The 21151-nt window shown below is 48.6% G+C and overlaps 1 protein-coding gene across 2 annotated transcripts in view; it reads right to left on the reverse strand.

Annotated features, from left to right (window-relative positions):
• Window positions 1–2882: 2882 nt before the first annotated feature.
• The window catches only part of LOC139541454 (zinc finger CCCH domain-containing protein 3-like), a 74773-nt gene continuing 56504 nt past the window's right edge, over window positions 2883–21151 (reverse strand). Inside the window, exons 9-12 of one of the 2 annotated variants that reach the window (XM_071346119.1) lie at window positions 13027–13158; window positions 6661–6830; window positions 6241–6425; window positions 2883–3250 (exon numbers count right to left, since the gene is read on the reverse strand). In XM_071346119.1, coding sequence (XP_071202220.1) covers window positions 3204–3250; window positions 6241–6425; window positions 6661–6830; window positions 13027–13158 — 534 coding nt within the window. In that variant the 3' untranslated portion in view covers window positions 2883–3203. The remainder of the gene's footprint in view (window positions 3251–6240; window positions 6426–6660; window positions 6831–13026; window positions 13159–21151) is intronic. The other variant, XM_071346120.1, reaches the window with a different exon arrangement.

The following is a 21151-nucleotide window of genomic DNA, read 5'->3' on the forward strand; positions in this document are numbered from 1 at the left end:
CTTAAAACAAGTCAAAATGAGGCTCAGTAGTGTGTGTGGCCTCCACGTGCCTGTATGACCTCCCTACAACGCCTGGGCATGCTCCTGATGAGGTGGCGGATGGTCTCCTGAGGGATCTCCTCCCAGACCTGGACTAAAGCATCCGCCAACTCCTGGACAGTCTGTGGTGCAACGTGGCGTTGGTGGATGGAGCGAGACATGATGTCCCAGATGTGCTCAATTGGATTCAGGTCTGGGGAACGGGCGGGCCAGTCCATAGCATCATTGCCTTCCTCTTGCAGGAACTGCTGACACACTCCAGCCACATGAGGTCTAGCATTGTCTTGCATTAGGAGGAACCCAGGGCCAACCGCACCAGCATATGGTCTCACAAGGGGTCTGAGGATCTCATCTCGGTACCTGATGGCAGTCAGGCTACCTCTGGCGAGCACATGGAGGGCTGTGCGGCCCCCCAAAGAAATGCCACCCCACACCATGACTGACCCACCGCCAAACCTGTCATGCTGGAGGATGTTGCAGGCAGCAGAACGTTCTCCACGGCGTCTCCAGACTCTGTCACGTCTGTCACATGCGTTCAGTGTGAACCTGCTTTCATCTGTGAAGAGCACAGGGCGCCAGTGGCGAATTTGCCAATCTTGGTGTTCTCTGGCAAATGCCAAACGTCCTGCACGGTGTTGGGCTGTAAGCACAACCCCCACCTGTGGACGTCGGGCCCTCATACCACCCTCATGGAGTCTGTTTCTGACCGTATGAGCAGACACATGCACATTTGTGGCCTGCTGGAGGTCATTTTGCAGGGCTCTGGCAGTGCTCCTCCTGCTCCTCCTTGCACAAAGGCGGAGGTAGCGGTCCTGCTGCTGGGTTGTTGCCCTCTTACGCCCTCCTCCACGTCTCCTGATGTACTGGCCTGTCTCCTGGTAGCGCCTCCATGCTCTGGACACTACGCTGACAGACACAGCAAACCTTCTTGCCACAGCTCGCATTGTGGTGCCATCCTGGATGAGCTGCACTACCTGAGCCACTTGTGTGGGTTGTAGACTCCGTCTCATGCTACCACTAGAGTGAAAGCACCGCCAGCATTCAAAAGTGACCAAAACATCAGCCAGGAAGCATAGGAACTGAGAAGTGGTCTGTGGTCACCACCTGCAGAACCACTCCTTTATTGGGGGTGTCTTGCTAATTGCCTATAATTTCCACCTGTTGTCTATTCCATTTGCACAACAGCATGTGAAATTTATTGTCAATCAGTGTTGCTTCCTAAGTGGACAGTTTGATTTCACAGAAGTGTGATTGACTTGGAGTTACATTGTGTTGTTTAAGTGTTCCCTTTATTTTTTTGAGCAGTGTATAATACAACCAGTGTGATTTCAACAGATTTTTGTTGAATTTATATAAGAACATTCCAACCTCGTCTATTCCATTATGGCATGATTCCACTATTTGTATTATTTGCAGGACTTTCAATTAGATACCTTTATTTTGAAGGCAACCCGCAAATTCCACAATTGTGGCTAATCCTTATTGTGGCTAACTTCACAAAGGTGGGTCCGACCACGATTAATCAAATAAGAACTGTCTTGTAAATGATGGGTATTTTGGGTGATGACACGTAACTAGATAGTGAGCTAGCTAACTATAGCTACTGAAACAGATTATGTAGTTTTGCTATGTTTTTGGGGAAGAACATTGTTTGCATCCATCAGCTAGCTAGCTTTTTTCTAACCAGCACCGTCCAGAGTTTGGGGAAATGTGTCTGCGCTCGTGCGGTAGCGGCAGGTGCACGAGACAATACTTTACCAGGGTCATAGCATACGTATCGGCGAATCGTTATGACATATGAAATACGAGTGATAGTGTAATCATTGTGTAATATCTAGGTACGGAGTACGTCCCTGCCTCACACAGGAAGCGGCGCAGGTCCTAATCCAGGCACTTGTCATCTCCCGTCTGGATTACTGCAACTCGCTGTTGGCTGGGCTCCCTGCCTGTGCCATTAAACCCCTACAACTCATCCAGAACGCCGCAGCCCGTCTGGTGTTCAACCTTCCCAAGTTCTCTCACGTCACCCCGCTCCTCCGCTCTCTCCACTGGCTTCCAGTTGAAGCTCGCATCCGCTACAAGACCATGGTGCTTGCCTACGGAGCTGTGAGGGGAACGGCACCTCCGTACCTTCAGGCTCTGATCAGGCCCTACACCCAAACAAGGGTACTGCGTTCATCCACCTCTGGCCTGCTCGCCTCCCTACCTCTGAGGAAGTACAGTTCCCGCTCAGCCCAGTCAAAACTGTTCGCTGCTCTGGCACCCCAATGGTGGAACAAACTCCCTCACGACGCCAGGTCAGCGTAGTCAATCACCACCTTCCAGGGAGACACCTGAAACCCCACCTCTTTAAGGAATACCTAGGATAGGATAAAGTAATCCTCCTAACCCCCCCCTCCCCCTTAAAAGAGTTAGATGCACTATTGTAAAGTGGTTGTTCCACTGGATATCATAAGGTGAATGCACCAATTTGTAAGTCGCTCTGGATAAGAGCGTCTGCTAAATGACTTAAATGTAAATGTAAATGTAGGTCAAAAATTTGTGAACGTCTTAAATGATTATGTGACGTACAGTCATATTCGGGTCCTGATTGGTCAACAAGCTTATTTGACACGTCAAATAGTGTTATTTGACAGTGTCTTTTTTTGACACGCAAAGACCCAAACAGCGTTCCATAAATACACAGATAGTCACACACACTTGGTATGGTGATGTCACTGTACTCATGTGTCTCTTCTCCATGACCTGGTCTCAGGGCACTGCTGCTCCTGTCATCACCTCGCATGCAAGAGCAAGCACACAGACACACACACAACCTGACCTAAGAGCACAACAAAGGCATGTACAGTAATAACATTCATTTTATTCAATCTCCAATTTACAAAGAACCAAAACATGTTCACATATCAATAAAATCTGTATTAAAAACATGTTCACATATCAATAAAATCTGTATTAAAAACATCATTGCTATATGAAATGTATGAGTCCACAGAACAACTTTAACAAGAGCACTACATTATAGACCCTGAGTATGGTAGAGTTGAGATATATATATATATATATATGTGAGTCAGAAACCTCAGCGCTGCCATTAGCATTCAATACATACGTCTATGTAGTATTTTCAAAGTTAATTTGGTGATGTTCAGGCAGTATCCATTCTAGCTCCTGTAGTTCTGGAGTCGAGGCATGAGCTGCAGTGTTCTCTCTGTGTAGGACGACAGGCAGACAGACAGACAGACAGACAGACAGGCAGACAGACAGGCAGACAGACGACAGAAACAAGACAGAAACAGATTGAGATTAAAGACACCAACAAAACATGTCAGACAGCAGAGAGATAATTCTACAACCACCATGGGTGTGCGAAATGACAAGCTGTGTGTGTGTGTATGTGTGTGTGTGTGGGTGTGTGAGAGACTGGTGGTGTGTTTGAGGATGTGAATGCGTGAAAAACGTAGGGCTCTCTGTCCTACTGAAAGGCTGAGTGATGGCATCGCCGCTGATGAGCAAACTGGGAACTGAATGAATGGGAGAACAGTGATATGTGTGTGTGCGCGCGCCCTGGAAGTGATGCATAGCGTCTGGGCAAATTTATGTAAAGTGGAGAGGAGCTCATTTGGCTGCTCTCCACCCTTAACGAGTCACAGGGGTGTGAGTGTCTGAGTGAGGAGTGAGTGTGTATTGGGGGGTAAACCAGCGGTCATTAGTAACACTTAACTGCACTGGACACAGAGAAAGGGTGGTGGTGTGTGTGTAAGGACAGACCTCTTGCTGTGGCTCAGGAGGGTTGTGTGTCTGTGTGCCTATACAAGTGTGTGTATAGTGTGTGTGTGTGTGTGTATATATATATATATAGTGTACGTGTGTATATGGTGTGTGTATATAGTGAGTTTACATAGTGTGTGTGTGTGTATGTATATAGTGTGTGTGTGTCTGTATAGTCTGTGTGTGTATATATGTATAGTGTGTGCGTATATAGTGTATGTGTGTGTATATGAGTGTATATACTCATACTCAAAACGAAAGGAACTATGTTAAACCATGCTGACTTCGTAAGATAAGTCAACTCAGACTGAAATAATGAACAGGCTAAACGTACATTTCTGTGACTATCTAACTTTGTGTGTGTATATATATATATATATGGTGTGTGTGTATATAGTGAGTTTACATAGTGTGTGCGTATATAGTGTATGTGTGTGTGTATATATAGTGTGTGTATATAGTGTACATGTGTGTATATGAGTGTATGGTGTGTGTGTATATAGTGTGTTTATATAGTGTGTGTATATATATAGTGTATATAGTGAGTTTACATAGTGTGTGTGTGTGTGTATATGTATATAGTGTGTGCGTATATAGTGTATGTGTGTGTGTATATATATATATATGGTGTGTATATATATATATAGTGTGTGTATATATATATATACACATACGTATATATACATACATATATATATATGTATATATACACATACGTATATATACATACATATATATATATACACATACATATACATACATATATACATATACACATATATATATACATACACACACACTGTATACACACACACACACACACACCATACACACTATATATATATATACACACACACCGTGTGTGTGTGTATGTGTGTGTATATATAGAGTGTGCGTGTATAGTGTGTGCGTATATAGTGTATGTGTGTATACATACATATATATATACATACATACACACACACACACATATATATATATATATACACACATCATGTGTGTGTATATGGTGTGTATATAGTGTGTGTGTGTACACACACACACACACACACACACACACACACACACACACACACACACACACACACACACACACACACACACACACCCACCCCTAGTGTCCACCCCAGTCAGCATGTACTACGGCCAACCCAGCCAGGCATAACCAATGACGCAGGCAAGGCCCCCAAAGACCTACTAGAGACTAGAGCTGGGATGAAGGGAGGGTTGAGGGAGAGGAAAGAAAGAGAGAAGAGGAGAAAGAGAGAATGAGACAGAGGGGACAGAGAGAGGGGGGGTGAAAGAGAGAGCTCCAGAGTCCATGTAAAGGGAGAAAGATACTCTCTTTCCATCCATCTCAGTGTAAGTCCATGTGTCTGGCGTGATAGCTAGCGTTAAGGGAGCGCCAGGCAGGCTGTCTAGATGACACAGCGTCAGGTCAAAGGTCATAGTTGTTTCCTGGTGAAGAGCAACTTAATATGAACAGACATGGAGAGAGGGATGGCAGACGAAGAGAAAGTGAGATTATGGTGTATTTTACAGTTGTTATTTTCCTGCTATTTATTAAAAAATGTCATGGTACTATGTAATAATGATGTAATAACCATCTATTTGGCATTAGGAAGATAGATTGTGTTGATATTCTTAAAATAAACACTTACTGAAAGACAATATGGAGGAGGGAAAAAGGGAATTGAAGTGGTAAATGAGTTTGTGGTATCTGTTCACGGATTCATTGTCGGGCTTCATAACTGGACAGTGAGAGTAAACGTGTGTGTGTGTGTGTGTGTGTGTGTGTGTGTGTGAGATCGGGGGATCCTCTCTGTCAGGGAGGGGCAGGTGGACAGAGATAGAGGGGGCGACAGGGAGAATGAGGGAGGCCCTTGCCTAATCCTGTATCTATCAGTCTGTCAACGGAGAGTTCAGCTGTGCCTCCCTCTCGCCCCCAAACCAAAATATTATTACCCCTCTCCCACTACACATTATTACCCTCCCAGTTAAGTATTATCATACCCCCTGTATTATCAAATCTTATGTTCTACTGCAGCCAGTACCACCCTCCTAAAACATTAACAAGTACACCAATATCAAGGGGTTCCCCATCCTTATTTTCCCCTTCACTAATATTTACCTCATGGCAATTTGTGTTTGTTTATTCTCTTTTTTTGAGTAATTCATTAACCATCATTCCTGGATTAGCGGTGGGCTATATCTGAGCTATGTCTTAAACACATGGGCCAGCTGGATGAATCCCTGTGCTTACAATGATCACCACAATGTTCCAACGTTCTGTTTGATGAGCCCACCCCTCCAGGTCAGGTTGTGTTCCATAGGAGCCAACATGGCATCCACAGAGACAGTTTCCTGACCTCTGTAGGACACAACATTGAACTGGACTATAACCTTCCTGGTCACTGTATGCCCTCTCACCTGTGACCTCTAACCTATCGACGGGGGGCGTGTCCGGAGCGTCTGCATCCTCTGGGGAGCTGGAAAGGGAGATGAAGGATGGCAGCTTGGTGTTGTGACGACCCGAGGACGAGGGTGTCGATGGATCTGCCTGAGCAGAACCCTCTGCTGCTTGGGCCTGAGGGAGAACCACTGACAGGCTGGTCCTGGGAGGGAGGAGAAAACATCCGCTGTGATTCATTCAATCTGTACATATCTGAACGAAACATCTTTTTATATTGTATTACTTTTGTCTATTAACTTATTGTTACATTTCAAATGTTCATAAAATTTATTCCATTCCACTTTCTAACGGGTAAAACTGGTTGAAATTACATTGAAACCAGTTTTGCACATTGGGTTTATTGCTTGATTATCTTGACCGAGAGCCTGTGTCCTGACCTCTTGGTACGGGCCTTCTTGGCCGGGGTGGCGGAGGGGCCTGTAGCTGCCCTGGCGTTAGGAGTGGTGCGTTTGGCCCTCTGACGGTGCTGGAGCTTACAATGGGCCCCTTGGGGACAGGAGCCAGTACTGGAGAAGTCTGGACACACCAGGGTGTGCTTCTTCTTACACTGAGGAGGACAGAGGAGAGGACAGACACAAAGGAGTCTAACAGATCACGGGAAGCGGACATGGGATGTGTGTGGTGAGTTACTGTGTTTCAGGTGTGTGTGTGTGGTTGTCAGAGTGTGTGTGTGTGTGTGTGTGGCGGTCAGAGTGTGTGTGTGTGGCGGTCAGAGTGTGTGTGTGTGGCGGTCAGAGTGTGTGTGTGTGGCGGTCAGAGTGTGTGTGTGTGTGTGTGTGTGTGTGTGTGTGTGTGTGAGAGACGGTCAGAGTGTGTGTGTGTGTGACGGACAGAGTGTGCAGGGCTGACACAATTACCATATAACCATTAAACCAACGGTTATAGATAATGAGAATAAAATATATTTAAAAAAAGGTGCGGAGCGAACAGCTGACTGAAGACGGGACGGCCAGGCATTTGTGCGGTAGGCAACGTAACTGGTAAACTCATGGGTACACTCGCAATGGCTGCCTGCCAGAAATAGAGAGAGGGTGGGGGGGCGAGGGGTGGGGGGGTCTGTAGATCGAGTTTCCGGGAACACTTTGGACTCCAGGTCACCCCATGATCCCTGCAGCCCTGGCAGCCCTCTCTTCTCCCTGATGAGGCACCTTACCTTCTGCTACCCTCACCGCCCATACCCCCTGTACCCCTAACTCCCAAACCCCCATCACATCCATGTCCTGCACCCCAGGGACCAGGCCAGGTTAGATCTTAGACTCAGGTCACTTTCAGCTTTCAGGAAGAGGCAAACCAAAACACCCACAAACACATGGGAAGTCTTGATTTGGACAAATTCTATATGTTTTTATGCCCTAACGTAAACATTAGGGCATAACGTAAACATTGGCGCCACATTGGCGCCAAATGTAGCAAGGCCTGTCTGTCTCTATTACAGTATCGGTCTGTTCCAATTCAACAGTCTGAGTGGAGGGGCAGATTTTCAACCCTTTACATTCTAACTAATATCCACCCAGGGGCTATAGTGCTGGTCTATAGACCAGGGAATGGAACCATACAAAGCCGTACAACAGTTTAGAGCCTTTCTCCAGTATAAGGAGATGGGGGGGGGGGGGGGGGGTTGAGCTAAAAGCCAAGTCCACTAAGACTCACAGCTGTCTCATACATTGTCATTTTTATAAAACACTGAAGAGAGAGAGAGAGAGCGAGAGAGCTGAGAAATGGAAGATAAAAAAAAAAAGTGAAAGTGGACAGAACATCTTTATTCCACACCAAGTTAACAATTTTCCACTTGATTTAAGGAATGCTGGGATGTCTCAGGGCCCTATTAGAAGAGCTCTCTCCACTGGGCCCCAAACCAGGACGAGTCAGCACATTTACCATTATAGAGAGAGAAGGGGGAAAGAGGGAGGGCGAGGGAAGGGGGAAAGGAGGAGAGAGGCTGGGGGGAAAGGAGGAGAGAGGCTGAGAGAAAAAAGACACAGAGGGTGGAGAGACACGGAGGAGGGTGGAGAGACAGAAAGAAGGGTGGAGAGACACGGAGGAGGGTGGAGAGACGGAGGAGGGTGGAGAGACGGAGGAGGGTGGAGAGACACACCGAGGGGGCGGTGGAGAGACCCGACAGGGCGGTGGAAAGACAAGAAGGAGTGTGGAGAGACACCGAGGAGGGTGGAGAGACACCAGGGAGGGTGGAGCGACACCGAGGAGGGTGGAGAGACACCGAGGGGGTGTTGGAGAGGCAACGGAGAGACACACCGAGGGGGGATGGAGGGATACGGCGGAGGGTGGTGGAGAGACACACGGAGGAGGGTGGTGGAGAGACACACGGAGGGGGTATGGAGGGATACGGCGGAGGGTGGTGGAGAGACACACGGAGGAGGGTGGTGGAGAGACACACGGAGGGGGGATGGAGGGATACGGCGGAGGGTGGTGGAGAGACACACGGAGGAGGGTGGTGGAGAGACACACGGAGGAGGGTGGTGGAGAGACACACGGAGGGGGGATGGAGGGATACGGCGGAGGGTGGAGAGACACACGGAGGGGGGATGGAGGGATACGGCGGAGGGTGGAGAGACACACGGAGGAGGGTGGTGGAGAGACACACGGAGGGGGCGGTGGAGAGACACGGGGGTGGTGGAGAGACACAGGGGTGGTGGTGAGACACGGGGGTGGTGGAGAGACACGGGGGTGGTGGAGAGACACAGGGGTGGTGGAGAGACACGGGGGGGGGGTGGAGAGACACGGGGGGGGGGGGGGGGGGGTGGAGAGACACGGGGGGGTGGATTGGGGTTGAAAAGAGAGGAAGGGAAGTTGAAAGAGTTGTGGAGATAGAGAAAGGTGGGAGATCAGGGGGATGAGAGAAGGAGAGACCAAGAAAGAGACCGAATTGGAGGAAATGAGAAAGAGAGGAGCAAATGAACAAAAAAGTGAAAGAGACAAGAAAAGGGGGATAAGAGGAATAAGGATGGAGAATGAAAGTGAAGGTGGTACTGGTGGGGGGGTAGATAGAGAAGAGAGGGAGAGAGCGAAGGACGGATAAGGGAGCAGGAGACAAAGTGAGAGATGGAACGAGAGAAGAAGATGGAGATCGAGAGAGAGAGAGAAGCAGGGTTAACCCCTGAACTGCTGGAGTGTCTGCCTGCCCCATACAGCCATCATCAGCACTTTCTCCATCTATAATTACTGCCTGCTATCCATCACGCAGCCGCCAGCTAGCACACTGCGCTACACACACACACACACAGGGAAAATCACAGACCTAAGCACTTCAGCTAATAGAATAAATATTAATATCCCTTTTGTTTTATATACTCATTTCTCTGTGCAATATTTAAATGAGGCCTGACAGTGTGAAAAAGCATGTGCTACACAGACACTCAGAAACAACAACAGAGAAACAGAGCGAGCGTGAGACGGAGCCGGAGCGAGACGGAGCCGGAGCGAGACGGAGCCGGAGCGAGACGGAGAGAGCGAGACGGAGAGAGCGAGACGGAGCCGGAGCGAGACGGAGCCCGAGCGAGACGGAGAGAGAGCGAGCCGGAGAGAGCCGGAGCCCGAGCGAGACGGAGAGAGAGCGAGACGGAGAGAGAGAGCGAGACGGAGAGAGAGAGCGAGACGGAGAGAGAGAGAGAGCGAGACGGAGAGAGAGAGAGAGAGCGAGAGAGAGAGAGCGAGACGGAGAGATAGAGAGCGAGAGCGAGACAGAGAGAGAGCGAGACGGAGAGAGAGAGAGAGAGAGCGAGACAGAGAGAGAGCGAGACGGAGAGAGAGAGCGAGACGGAGAGAGAGAGAGAGAGAGAGAGAGAGAGAGAGAGAGAGAGAGCGAGACGGAGAGAGAGAGAGAGAGCGAGAGAGAGAGAGAGAGAGAGAGCGAGACGGAGAGAGAGAGAGAGAGCGAGACGGAGAGAGAGAGAGCGAGACGGAGAGAGAGAGAGCGAGACGGAGAGAGAGAGAGCGAGACGGAGAGAGAGAGCGAGACGGAGAGAGAGAGCGAGACGGAGAGAGAGAGCGAGACAGAGAGAGAGAGAGCGAGACAGAGAGAGAGAGAGCGAGACAGAGAGAGAGAGAGCGAGACGGAGAGAGAGAGCGAGACGGAGAGAGAGAGAGCGAGACGGAGAGAGAGAGCGAGACGGAGAGAGAGAGCGAGACGGAGAGAGAGAGAGCGAGACGGAGAGAGAGAGCGAGACGGAGAGAGAGAGAGCGAGACGGAGAGAGAGAGAGCGAGACGGAGAGAGAGAGCGAGACGGGGAGAGAGAGCGAGACGGGGAGAGAGAGCGAGCCGGAGAGAGCGAGCCGGAGCGAGACGGAGAGAGCGAGCCGGAGCGAGACGGAGAGAGACGGAGCCCGAGCGAGAGCGCGAGCCGGAGCGAGAGCGCGAGCCGGAGAGAGAGCGCGAGCCGGAGAGAGAGCGCGAGCCGGAGAGAGAGCGCGAGCCGGAGAGAGAGCGCGAGCCGGAGAGAGAGCGCGAGCCGGAGAGAGAGCGCGAGCCGGAGAGAGAGAGCGAGACGGAGAGAGAGAGCGAGACGGAGAGAGAGAGCGAGCCGGAGAGAGAGAGTGAGACGGCGAGAGCGCGCGAGACGGAGAGTGAGAGCGAGCCGGAGAGAGAGAGCGAGACGCGAGAGAGAGCGAGACGGAGAGAGTGAGAGCGAGCCGGAGAGAGAGAGCGAGACGGAGCCCGAGCGAGCCGGAGCCCGAGCGAGCCGGAGCCCGAGCGAGACGGAGAGAGAGAGAGCGAGACGGAGAGAGAGTGAGAGCGAGACGGAGAGAGAGTGAGAGCGAGACGGAGAGAGAGTGAGAGCGAGACGGAGAGAGAGTGAGAGCGAGACGGAGAGAGAGAGAGAGCGAGACGGAGAGAGAGAGAGAGCGAGACGGAGAGAGAGAGAGAGCGAGACGGAGAGAGAGAGAGAGCGAGACGGAGAGAGAGTGAGAGCGAGACGGAGAGAGAGAGAGAGCGAGACGGAGAGAGAGAGAGAGCGAGACGGAGAGAGAGAGAGAGCGAGACGGAGAGAGAGAGAGAGCGAGACGGAGAGAGAGAGAGAGCGAGACGGAGAGAGAGAGAGAGCGAGACGGAGAGAGAGAGAGAGCGAGACGGAGAGAGAGAGAGAGCGAGACGGAGAGAGAGAGAGAGCGAGACGGAGAGAGAGAGAGCGAGACGGAGAGAGAGAGAGAGCGAGACGGAGAGAGAGAGCGAGCGAGACGGAGAGAGAGAGCGAGCGAGACGGAGAGAGAGAGCGAGCGAGACGGAGAGAGAGAGCGAGACGGAGAGAGAAAGCGAGACGGATAGAGAGAGCGAGACGGAGAGAGAGAGCGAGACGGAGAGAGAGAGCGAGACGGAGAGAGAGAGCGAGACGGAGAGAGAGGAAGGAAGGATAGAGGAAAGGAAGGAAGGATAGAGGAGAGAAGAGAGAGGAAGGGAGGGAGGGAAAAGTAAGGATAGAGGAGAGGATATAGGGAGGGGGTATAAGAAAGGATAGAGGAGTGATAAAGACAAAGGGAAGGAAGGAGAGAAGAGAATAGAAGTGGTATTAGGGGTGAATGTAGGAACAGGGGTGATGTCACTATGGACAGGTGTATAAAATCGAGCAAACAGCCAGGCAATCTCCATAGACAAACATTGGCAGTAAAATGGCCTTACTGAAGAGCTCTGTGACTTTCCTCTCCAGTCATTACCAAAAGCTAGTTCTTCCAAACCTCCTGTGTAGGCCACACAAGCTCACAGAATGGGATCGCTGAGTGCTTAAGCGCGTAAAAATCGTCTGTCCTCGGTTGCAACACCCACTACCGAGTTCCAAAATACTTCTGGAAGCAACGTCAGCACAAGATCTATTTGTTGGCAGCTTAATGAAATGGGTTTCTATGGCAGAGCAGCCGCACACAAGCCTAAGATCACCATGCGCAATGCTAAGCATCGGCTAGAGGGGTGTAAAGCTCGCCTCCATTAGACTCTGGAGCAGTGGAAACACGTTCTCTGGAGTGATGAATCACGCCTCACCATCTGGCAGTCCAACGGATGAATCTGGGTTTGGTGGATAACAGGAGAATGCTACCTGCCCCAATGCATAGTGCCTACTGTAAAGTTTGGTGGAGGAGGAACAATGGTCTGGAGCTGTTATTCATTATTCGGGCTAGGCCCCTTAGTTCCAGGGAAGATAAATCTTTACACTACAGCATACAATGACATTCTAGACGATTCTGTGCTTCACACTTTGTGGCAACAGTTTGGGGAAGGCCCTTTCCTGTTTCAGCATGACAATACCCCCGTGCACAAAGTGAGGTCCATACAGAAATCCTTTGTCAAGATCAGTGTGGAAGAACTTGACTGGCCTGCACAGAGTCCTGACCCCAACTCCATCGAACACCTTTGGGATAAATTGGAACACAGACTGCAAGCCAGGCCTAATCGCCCAACATCAGTGCCCGACCTCACTAATGCTCGTGGCTGAATGGAAGCAAGTCCCTGCAGCAATGTTCCAACATCTAGTGGAAAGCCTTCCCAGAAGACTGGAGGCTGTTATAACAGCAAAGGGGGGACCAACTCCATATTAATGTCCATGATTATGGAATGTGATGTTTGACAAGCAGGTGTCCACCTACTTTTGGTAATGTAGTGTATATCTGTGTAGAGGATGTACATGAGTGTGAATGTACCTTTTCTGCCACAGGGCAGTAGATCATGATAAAGAGAGAGATGGAGAGAATGTTTGTGAGTGACTGACTGTGTACGTGTGTGTATGTGTGTGTTATACCTTCTGACCCTGAGGGCAGTACCCCCTGATGAAGTCCTGGCACACAGCAGCTTTGCGGGACACATATACATGGCTGTAGGGACAGCTACTGTTGTTACATATACCCTTCAGGAAGTACGAACACACAGGCATCTAGAGAGAGAAGTTGTTGTTACAATATATCTACAGGAATGACATACGAATAAAACATTTGAAATTGATTTGAACATTTAATTAAGAGAGAAAGAGAGAGAGTAAAGAGAGAATGAGAGAGAAAGACAGAGAGAGAGTAAAGAGAGAATGAGAGAGAAAGACAGAGAGAGAGTAAAGAGAGAATGAGAGAGAAAGACAGAGAGAGAGAAAGACAGAGAGAGAGTAAAGAGAGAATGAGAGAGAAAGACAGAGAGAGAGTAGAGAGAATGAGAGAGAAAGACAGAGAGAGAGAGTAAAGAGAGAATGAGAGAAAGACAGAGAGAGAGAAAGACAGAGAGAGAGAGTAAAGAGAGAATGAGAGAGAAAGACAGAGAGAGAGAGTAAAGAGAGAATGAGAGAGAAAGACAGAGAGAGAGAGTAAAGAGAGAATGAGAGAGAAAGACAGAGAGAGAGAGTAAAGAGAGAATGAGAGAGAAAGACAGAGAGAGAGAGTAAAGAGAGAATGAGAGAGAAAGACAGAGAGAGAGTAAAGAGAGAATGAGAGAAAGACAGAGAGAGAAAGAGAGAGAGAGAGAGAGAAAGACAGAGAGCGAGAGAGTAAAGAGAGAATGAGAGAGAAAGACAGAGAGAGAGAAAGACAGAGAGAGAGTAAAGAGAGAATGAGAGAAAGACAGAGAGAAAGAGAGAGAGAGAGAAAGACAGAGAGAGAGTAAAGAGAGAAAGACAGAGTAAAGAGAGAAAGACAGAGAGAGAGAAAGACAGAGAGAGTAAAGAGAGAATGAGAGAGAAAGACCGAGAGAGAGAAAGACAGAGAGAGGATAAAGAGAGAATGAGAGAGAAAGACAGAGAGAGAGAAAGACAGAGAGAGGATAAAGAGAGAATGAGAGAGAAAGACAGAGTTAAGAGGTTGAAACCCTGCATGCAGAGTTCTGTAAGATTCTCCTACATGTCCAGAGGAAACCTACAAACCCTGCATGCAGAGTTCTGTAAGATTCTCCTACATGTCCAGAGGAAACCTACAAACCCTGCATGCAGAGTTCTGTAAGATTCTCCTACATGTCCAGAGGAAAACTACAAACCCTGCATGCAGAGTTCTGTAAGATTCTCCTACATGTCCAGAGGAAAACTACAAACCCTGCATGCAGGGCAGAATTAGGCCAATATCCACTAATAATAAATACTAAAAAAAAGAGCAATTCGGTTTTGGAAACATCTAAAATACAGTGACCCCCTCTCATATCATTACCAAGCCCTGCAATGCCAAGACACACTGAAGTCGCAGGAACAGAACATCTAATCAATCAGAATTAAACAAATTACAACACAATCAAAACAAAACTACATTGTTGCCTGCCATAAGATGAGGGACAGTTTCTGACAGACCAATCAACCTGCACATGTCCTCTACTGTATAATTATTGTTATTGTTTAATGTATGGTTATTTTGACCCTTGGTTATTGTTGTTACTGTTGTCCCGTTGACAATTTTGATTCTTATTATCTTAATATTGTAAATATCCAAAGTAAGCTTTGGCAATATGTACATTGTTATGTCATACCAATAAAGCAAATTGAATTGAAAGAAAGAGTAAAGAGAGAAAAAGAGAGAGGCAAGACCGAGAGAGAGTAAAGAGAGAAAAAGAGAGAGGCAAGACCGAGAGAGAGTAAAGAGAGAAAAAGAGAGAGGCAAGACCGAGAGAGAGTAAAGAGGGAAAAAGAGAGGCAAGACAGAGAGAGAGTAGAGAGAAAAAGCGAGAGGCAAGACCGAGAGAGAGTAAAGAGAGAAAAAGAGAGAGGCAAGACCGAGAGAGAGTAAAGAGGGAAAAAGAGAGGCAAGACAGAGAGAGAGTAGAGAGAAAAAGAGAGAGGCAAGACCGAGAGAGAGTAAAGAGAGAAAAAGAGAGAGGCAAGACCGAGAGAGAGTAAAGAGAGAAAAAGAGAGAGGCAAGACAGAGAGAGAGTAAAGAGAGAAAAAGAGAGAGGCAAGACAGAGAGAGAGTAAAGAGAGAAAAAGAGAGAGGCAAGACCGAGAGAGAGTAAAGAGAGAAAAAGAGAGAGGCAAGACCGAGAGAGAGTAAAGAGGGAAAAAGAGAGGCAAGACAGAGAGAGAGAGTAAAAGAGAGGCAAGACCGAGAGAGAGTAAAGAGAGAAAAAGAGAGAGGCAAGACCGAGAGAGAGTAAAGAGATAAAAAGAGAGAGGCAAGACCGAGAGAGAGTAAAGAGATAAAAAGAGAGAGGCAAGACAGAGAGTAAAGAGGGGAAAAGAGAGAGGCAAGACAGAGAGTAAAGAGAGAAAAAGAGAGAGGCAAGACCGAGAGAGAGTAAAGAGAGAAAAAGAGAGAGGCAAGACCGAGAGAGAGTAAAGAGAGAAAAAGAGAGAGGCAAGACCGAGAGAGAGTAAAGAGATAAAAAGAGAGAGGCAAGACAGAGAGTAAAGAGAGAAAAAGAGAGAGGCAAGACCGAGAGAGAGTAAAGAGATAAAAAGAGAGAGGCAAGACCGAGAGAGAGTAAAGAGAGAAAAAGAGAGAGGCAAGACCGAGAGAGAGTAAAGAGAGAAAAAGAGAGAGGCAAGACCGAGAGAGAGTAAAGAGAGAAAAAGAGAGAGGCAAGACCGAGAGAGAGTAAAGAGAGAAAAAGAGAGAGGCAAGACCGAGAGAGAGTAAAGAGAGAAAAAGAGAGAGGCAAGACCGAGAGAGAGTAAAGAGGGAAAAAGAGAGGCAAGACAGAGAGAAAGTAAAGAGAGAAAAAGAGAGGCAAGACAGAGAGAGAGTAAAGAGAGAAAAAGAGAGGCAAGACCGAGAGAGAGTAAAGAGAGAAAAAGAGAGGCAAGACCGAGAGAGAGTAAAGAGAGAAAAAGAGAGGCAAGAGAGAGAGTAGAGAGAAAAAGACAGAGGGAGTAGAGAGAAGGAGAGAATTAATTCATAGTATACCAGAGAAAACACATTCAGATGTAGAGTTAAAAGTCAACAAGACAAACCATCATTCAAATAGGTCCCTTCTGCAATCTGTCACCGTCTCTGCTGTTAAATGGCCTTAATTGCAGTCAACAGAGAAAGTGTGTGTGACAGCATGCGCACAGGTGTGTGTGAAAATGTCCTGTTGTGTGTGAGTGAGCGACACTGTGTGAGAGTAGTGCAGTCTAAATATACTCCACACACACACAGATCGAGAGAGAGAGAGAGAAAAGGAGCTAGAGAGAGAGCTATAAAGGGGTGGGGAGAAGGAGAGTGTCAAGGTGGGGTGAGGGGAAGGAGAGTGTCAGGGTGGGGGGAAGGAGAGTGTCAGGGTGGTGTGAGGGGGAAGCAGAGTGTCAAGGTGGGGAGAAGGAGAGTGTCAAGGTGGGGTGAGGGGAAGGAGAGTGTCAGGGTGGGGGGAAGGAGAGTGTCAGGGTGGGGTGGGGGGGAAGGAGAGTGTCAAGGTGGGGTGGGGTGGAAGGAGAGGGTCAGGGTGGTGTGAGGGGAAGGAGAGGGCCAGGGTGAGGAAGGAGAGGGTCAGGGTGGGGTGGGGGGAAGGAGAGGAGAAGGCCAGGGAAGGAGAGGGCCAGGGTGGGGTGGGGGGAAGGAGAGGGCCAGGGTGGGGTGGGGGAAGGAGAGGGCCAGAGTGGGGTGGGGGGAAGGAGAGGGCCAGGGTGGGGTGGGGGGAAGGAGAGGGCCAGGGTGGGGTGGGGGGAAGGAGAGGGCCAGGGTGGGGTGGGGGGAAGGAGAGGGCCAGGGTGGGGTGGGGGGAAGGAGAGGGCCAGGGTGGGGTGGGGAAGGAGAGGGCCAGGCCGCCTTGTTGGAATGGGATCAGTTCTACCTAATTAACTGCTACAGAAATATTTATCCAGGCTGTAGCTTGTCCAGCTATCATGATGTGTTTATGTGCAGGCTGTGTGTATGGGTGTACGGTCGCCAGGGAACGGGGGGTTGGGACGGGCAGAGGTGGGGGGTACAGGGGGTCTAGTTTCGGGGAGTTATTTGTGAGGGGTACAGGATTGGGGCACCTCGCCTATCCCCAGCCCCCACTAGCACCAGGATCAGATGCATACCCCCCCCACTCCCCTCCAGTGGTTGAAAAAGTACCCAATTGTCATATGAGTAAAAGTAAAGATACCTTAATAGAAAATGACTCAAGAAAAAGTGAAAGTCACCCAATATATTACTACTTAAATAAAAGTCTAAGGTTTTAAAAATACTTAAGTATCAAAAGTAAATATAATTGCTAAAATTACAAATAATAAAAAATTCCTTATATTAAGCAAACCAGACGACACCATTTACTTTTTTCCCATCTACAGATAGCCAGGGGCACACTCCAACACTCAGACATCATCTACAGATAGCCAGGGGCACACTCCAACACTCAGACATCATTTACAGATAGCCAGGGGCACACTCCAACACTCAGACATCATTTACAGATAGCCAGGGGCACACTCCAACACTCAGACATCATTTACAGATAGCCAGGGGCACACTCCAACCCTCAGACATCATTTACAGATAGCCAGGGGCACACTCCAACACTCAGACATCATTTACAGATAGCCAGGGGCACACTCCAACACTCAGACATCATTTACAGATAGCCAGGGGCACACTCCAACCCTCAGACATCATCTACAGATAGCCAGGGGCACACTCCAACACTCAGACATCATCTACAGATAGCCAGGGGCACACTCCAACACTCAGACATCATTTACAGATAGCCAGGGGCACACTCCAACACTCAGACATCATTTACAGATAGCCAGGGGCACACTCCAACACTCAGACATCATTTACAGATAGCCAGGGGCACACTCCAACACTCAGACATCATCTACAGATAGCCAGGGGCACACTCCAACCCTCAGACATCATTTACAGATAGCCAGGGGCACACTCCAACACTCAGACATCATCTACAGATAGCCAGGGGCACACTCCAACACTCAGACATCATCTACAGATAGCCAGGGGCACACTCCAACACTCAGACATCATCTACAGATAGCCAGGGGCACACTCCAACACTCAGACATCATCTACAGATAGCCAGGGGCACACTCCAACACTCAGACATCATTTACAGATAGCCAGGGGCACACTCCAACACTCAGACATCATTTACAGATAGCCAGGGGCACACTCCAACCCTCAGACATCATTTACAGATAGCCAGGGGCACACTCCAACACTCAGACATCATTTACAGATAGCCAGGGGCACACTCCAACCCTCAGACATCATTTACAGATAGCCAGGGGCACACTCCAACCCTCAGACATCATTTACAAACGAAGCCTTTGTGTTTAGTGAGTCCGCCAGATCAGAGGCAGTAGGGATGATCAGGGATGTTCTTTTGAGTGTGTGAATTTGACCATTTCCCTGTCCTGCTAAGCATTCAAAATGCACTTTTGGGTGTCTGGGAAAATGTATGGAGTAAAAAGTACATAATTTTCTTTAAGAATGTAGCGAAGTAAAAGTTGTCAAAAATATAAATAGTAAAGTACAGATACCCCAAAAAACTTTACACCACTGCTCCCCTCTATCCCTCCCCTTCACCCCTCTCTACTTACCCCCTTCCCCTCTCTACCCCCACTCCTCTGTACCCCCTACCATCACTCCACCATCTACTCCCACCTCCCTACTCGCCCCACCTCCCTACTCACCCCCTCCCACCTCTCTACTCACCCCCTCCCACCTCTCTACTCACCCCCTCCCACCTCTCTACTCACCCCCTCCCACCTCTCTACTCACCCCCTCCCACCTCTCTACTCACCCCCTCCCACCTCTCTACTCACCCCCTCCCACCTCTCTACTCACCCTTAATTTCTCTGCCCCTGTAAGATAAACGGACAGCTGGCCTCTAGGCACTCTGGGACCACAGCATGACAGCCGACAGAGGTGCACAGAATTGCGTGTGCGTGTGTGTCTCAGTGTGTGGGTGGGTGTGGATGTGACTGTGCGTGTGTGTCTCGGTCTGTGTGCGTGACTGTGTGTGAGTGTGCGTGTGTGAGTGTGCGTGCGTGCGTTCATGCATGTCTTGGTCTTTTTGTGTTGGATGGCGAGCCTGGACTGGACACATGTCTGTGGGTTGTTTTTCTAGAGGAAAACATCTTTCCCTATTTAGTGTCACCACTTTCCTTTCCCCTATACCAGTTCCCCAACTGGTGCCCACGGGGGGTTTTATTTGGCTCCCCAAGTTTTCAGAGCAAAAATAAATACATTTAAAAAATATGTAATTTTTATTTTATTTTCATTGTTGTACATAAAAGATTGTAAACATAACAGGAAATCTATTCCTCTGTATTCTTACACATAATAGAGAGACATGTGATGGTCTATAAATGTAAGCAAGGTTTGAAATGATTATGTTTTAGTAAAACATATCTGTTTGGGCTTCTGAAAGACAATTTGCAGTCTAGAAATGATTTGTAATTATGCCCCCCCTTCCACTCAAGAGAAAAAAATCAGCCCGCACCTGAATCTAGTTGATGATCCCTGCCCTATATGGACTGGCCTAGTTATACTCTGATAAAAACCCCACTACATGACCTAATTCTGCACTGTGGGCCAGACACACAACCTAATATCCAAGATGGCGTAGCAGTCAGACGTCTTTGTCTTGTCTTGTCCCATGTATATATATGCTTTTATATATTTTTCTTTGCATTCTTTTTAATATTTTTCCTAAACCTCAACTTCAAAATACTCTCCTGCAACCCGCCTCACCCAATGTGGTGTGGATCTGTTTTTTTCTAAAGTATTTCTACTTAAATCGGAACTGGAATCCCTCAACTGAAGCTAGCTAGCTAACTAGCTACCAGTCAGCTAACCACTGCTAGCGGTCATCAGCTAACCTTTAGCTCGGAAAGCTCTTCCCAGTTCGTACAACGCGTTTCAAACCAGAGCATAACGGACCTATTTTTCTCTCCATATCCCCAGATTCCTACCGCAAACTCTGAACCTTTTCATCTGGACCATTGCAGCTAGCTAACCGCAACCCGGGTTGACTACTCCTGGCTAATGTTTCCGTTCCGTAGCAAGCACCAATTAGCCTGGAGCTAGCCCATGCTAGGCCAATCTCCAAGCGAGGGCTACTGGGCTACTCCTGAAGCCCACTCCTCGGCTACAATATCCAGACCCCTTCTACTGCCGGTACGGGGCACGGAACCCCGCCGATCCTTCACGACTGGAATACCGACATAATCTGCCCGAGGATCCCAACAGGCCCCTCAGGCGCAACGTCCCCTGAAGGCCCATTCTGCTAACCGAGGCCTGCTAGCTATCTAGAGCATATTGGACTGTTAGCTGATCCATCGGCCAGTTTCTTGGACCCCTCTGCTACTTGGAACCCTACTAATTCCACGACTGGTCTAACGACGTCACCGCACGAGGAGGCAAAAACAGACTTTCCCCCATCGCGACGTCCCTCTAAGGCCCTTCTGCTAACTTGCTAGCCCCGGCCTGCTAACTGCTAGCCCCGGCCTGCTAACTGCCTGAATCGCCGTGTCCCCAGCCAGGCCAACCACTCACTGGACCCATACGATTCACTTGGCTGCGCATGCCTCTCCCTAATATCAATATGCCTTGTCCATTACTGTCCTGGTTAGTGATTACTGTCTTATTTCACTGTAGAGCCTCTAGCTCTGCTCAATATGCCTTAACCAACCATGTTGTTCCACCTCCCACATACGCGATGACATCACCTGGTTTAAACGTCTCTAGAGACTATATCTCTCTCATTTCGCAATGCCTAGGTTTACCAATGTACTCTCTTCCTACCATACCTTTGTCTGTACATTATGCCTTGAATCTATGCTATCGTGCCCAGAAACCTGCTCCTTTTACTCTCTGTTCCGAACGTGCTAGATGGCCAGTTCTTATAGCCTTTAGCCGTACCCTTATCCTACTTCTCCTCTGGTGATGTAGAGGTTAATCCAGGACCTGCAGTGCCTAGCTCCAATCCTACTCCCCAGGTGCTCTCATTTGTTGACTTCAGTAAACGTAAAAGCCTTGGTTTCATG

The sequence above is a fragment of the Salvelinus alpinus genome, chromosome 16, assembly GCF_045679555.1.
Source record: "Salvelinus alpinus chromosome 16, SLU_Salpinus.1, whole genome shotgun sequence".
Taxonomy (NCBI): Eukaryota; Metazoa; Chordata; class Actinopteri; order Salmoniformes; family Salmonidae; genus Salvelinus; species Salvelinus alpinus.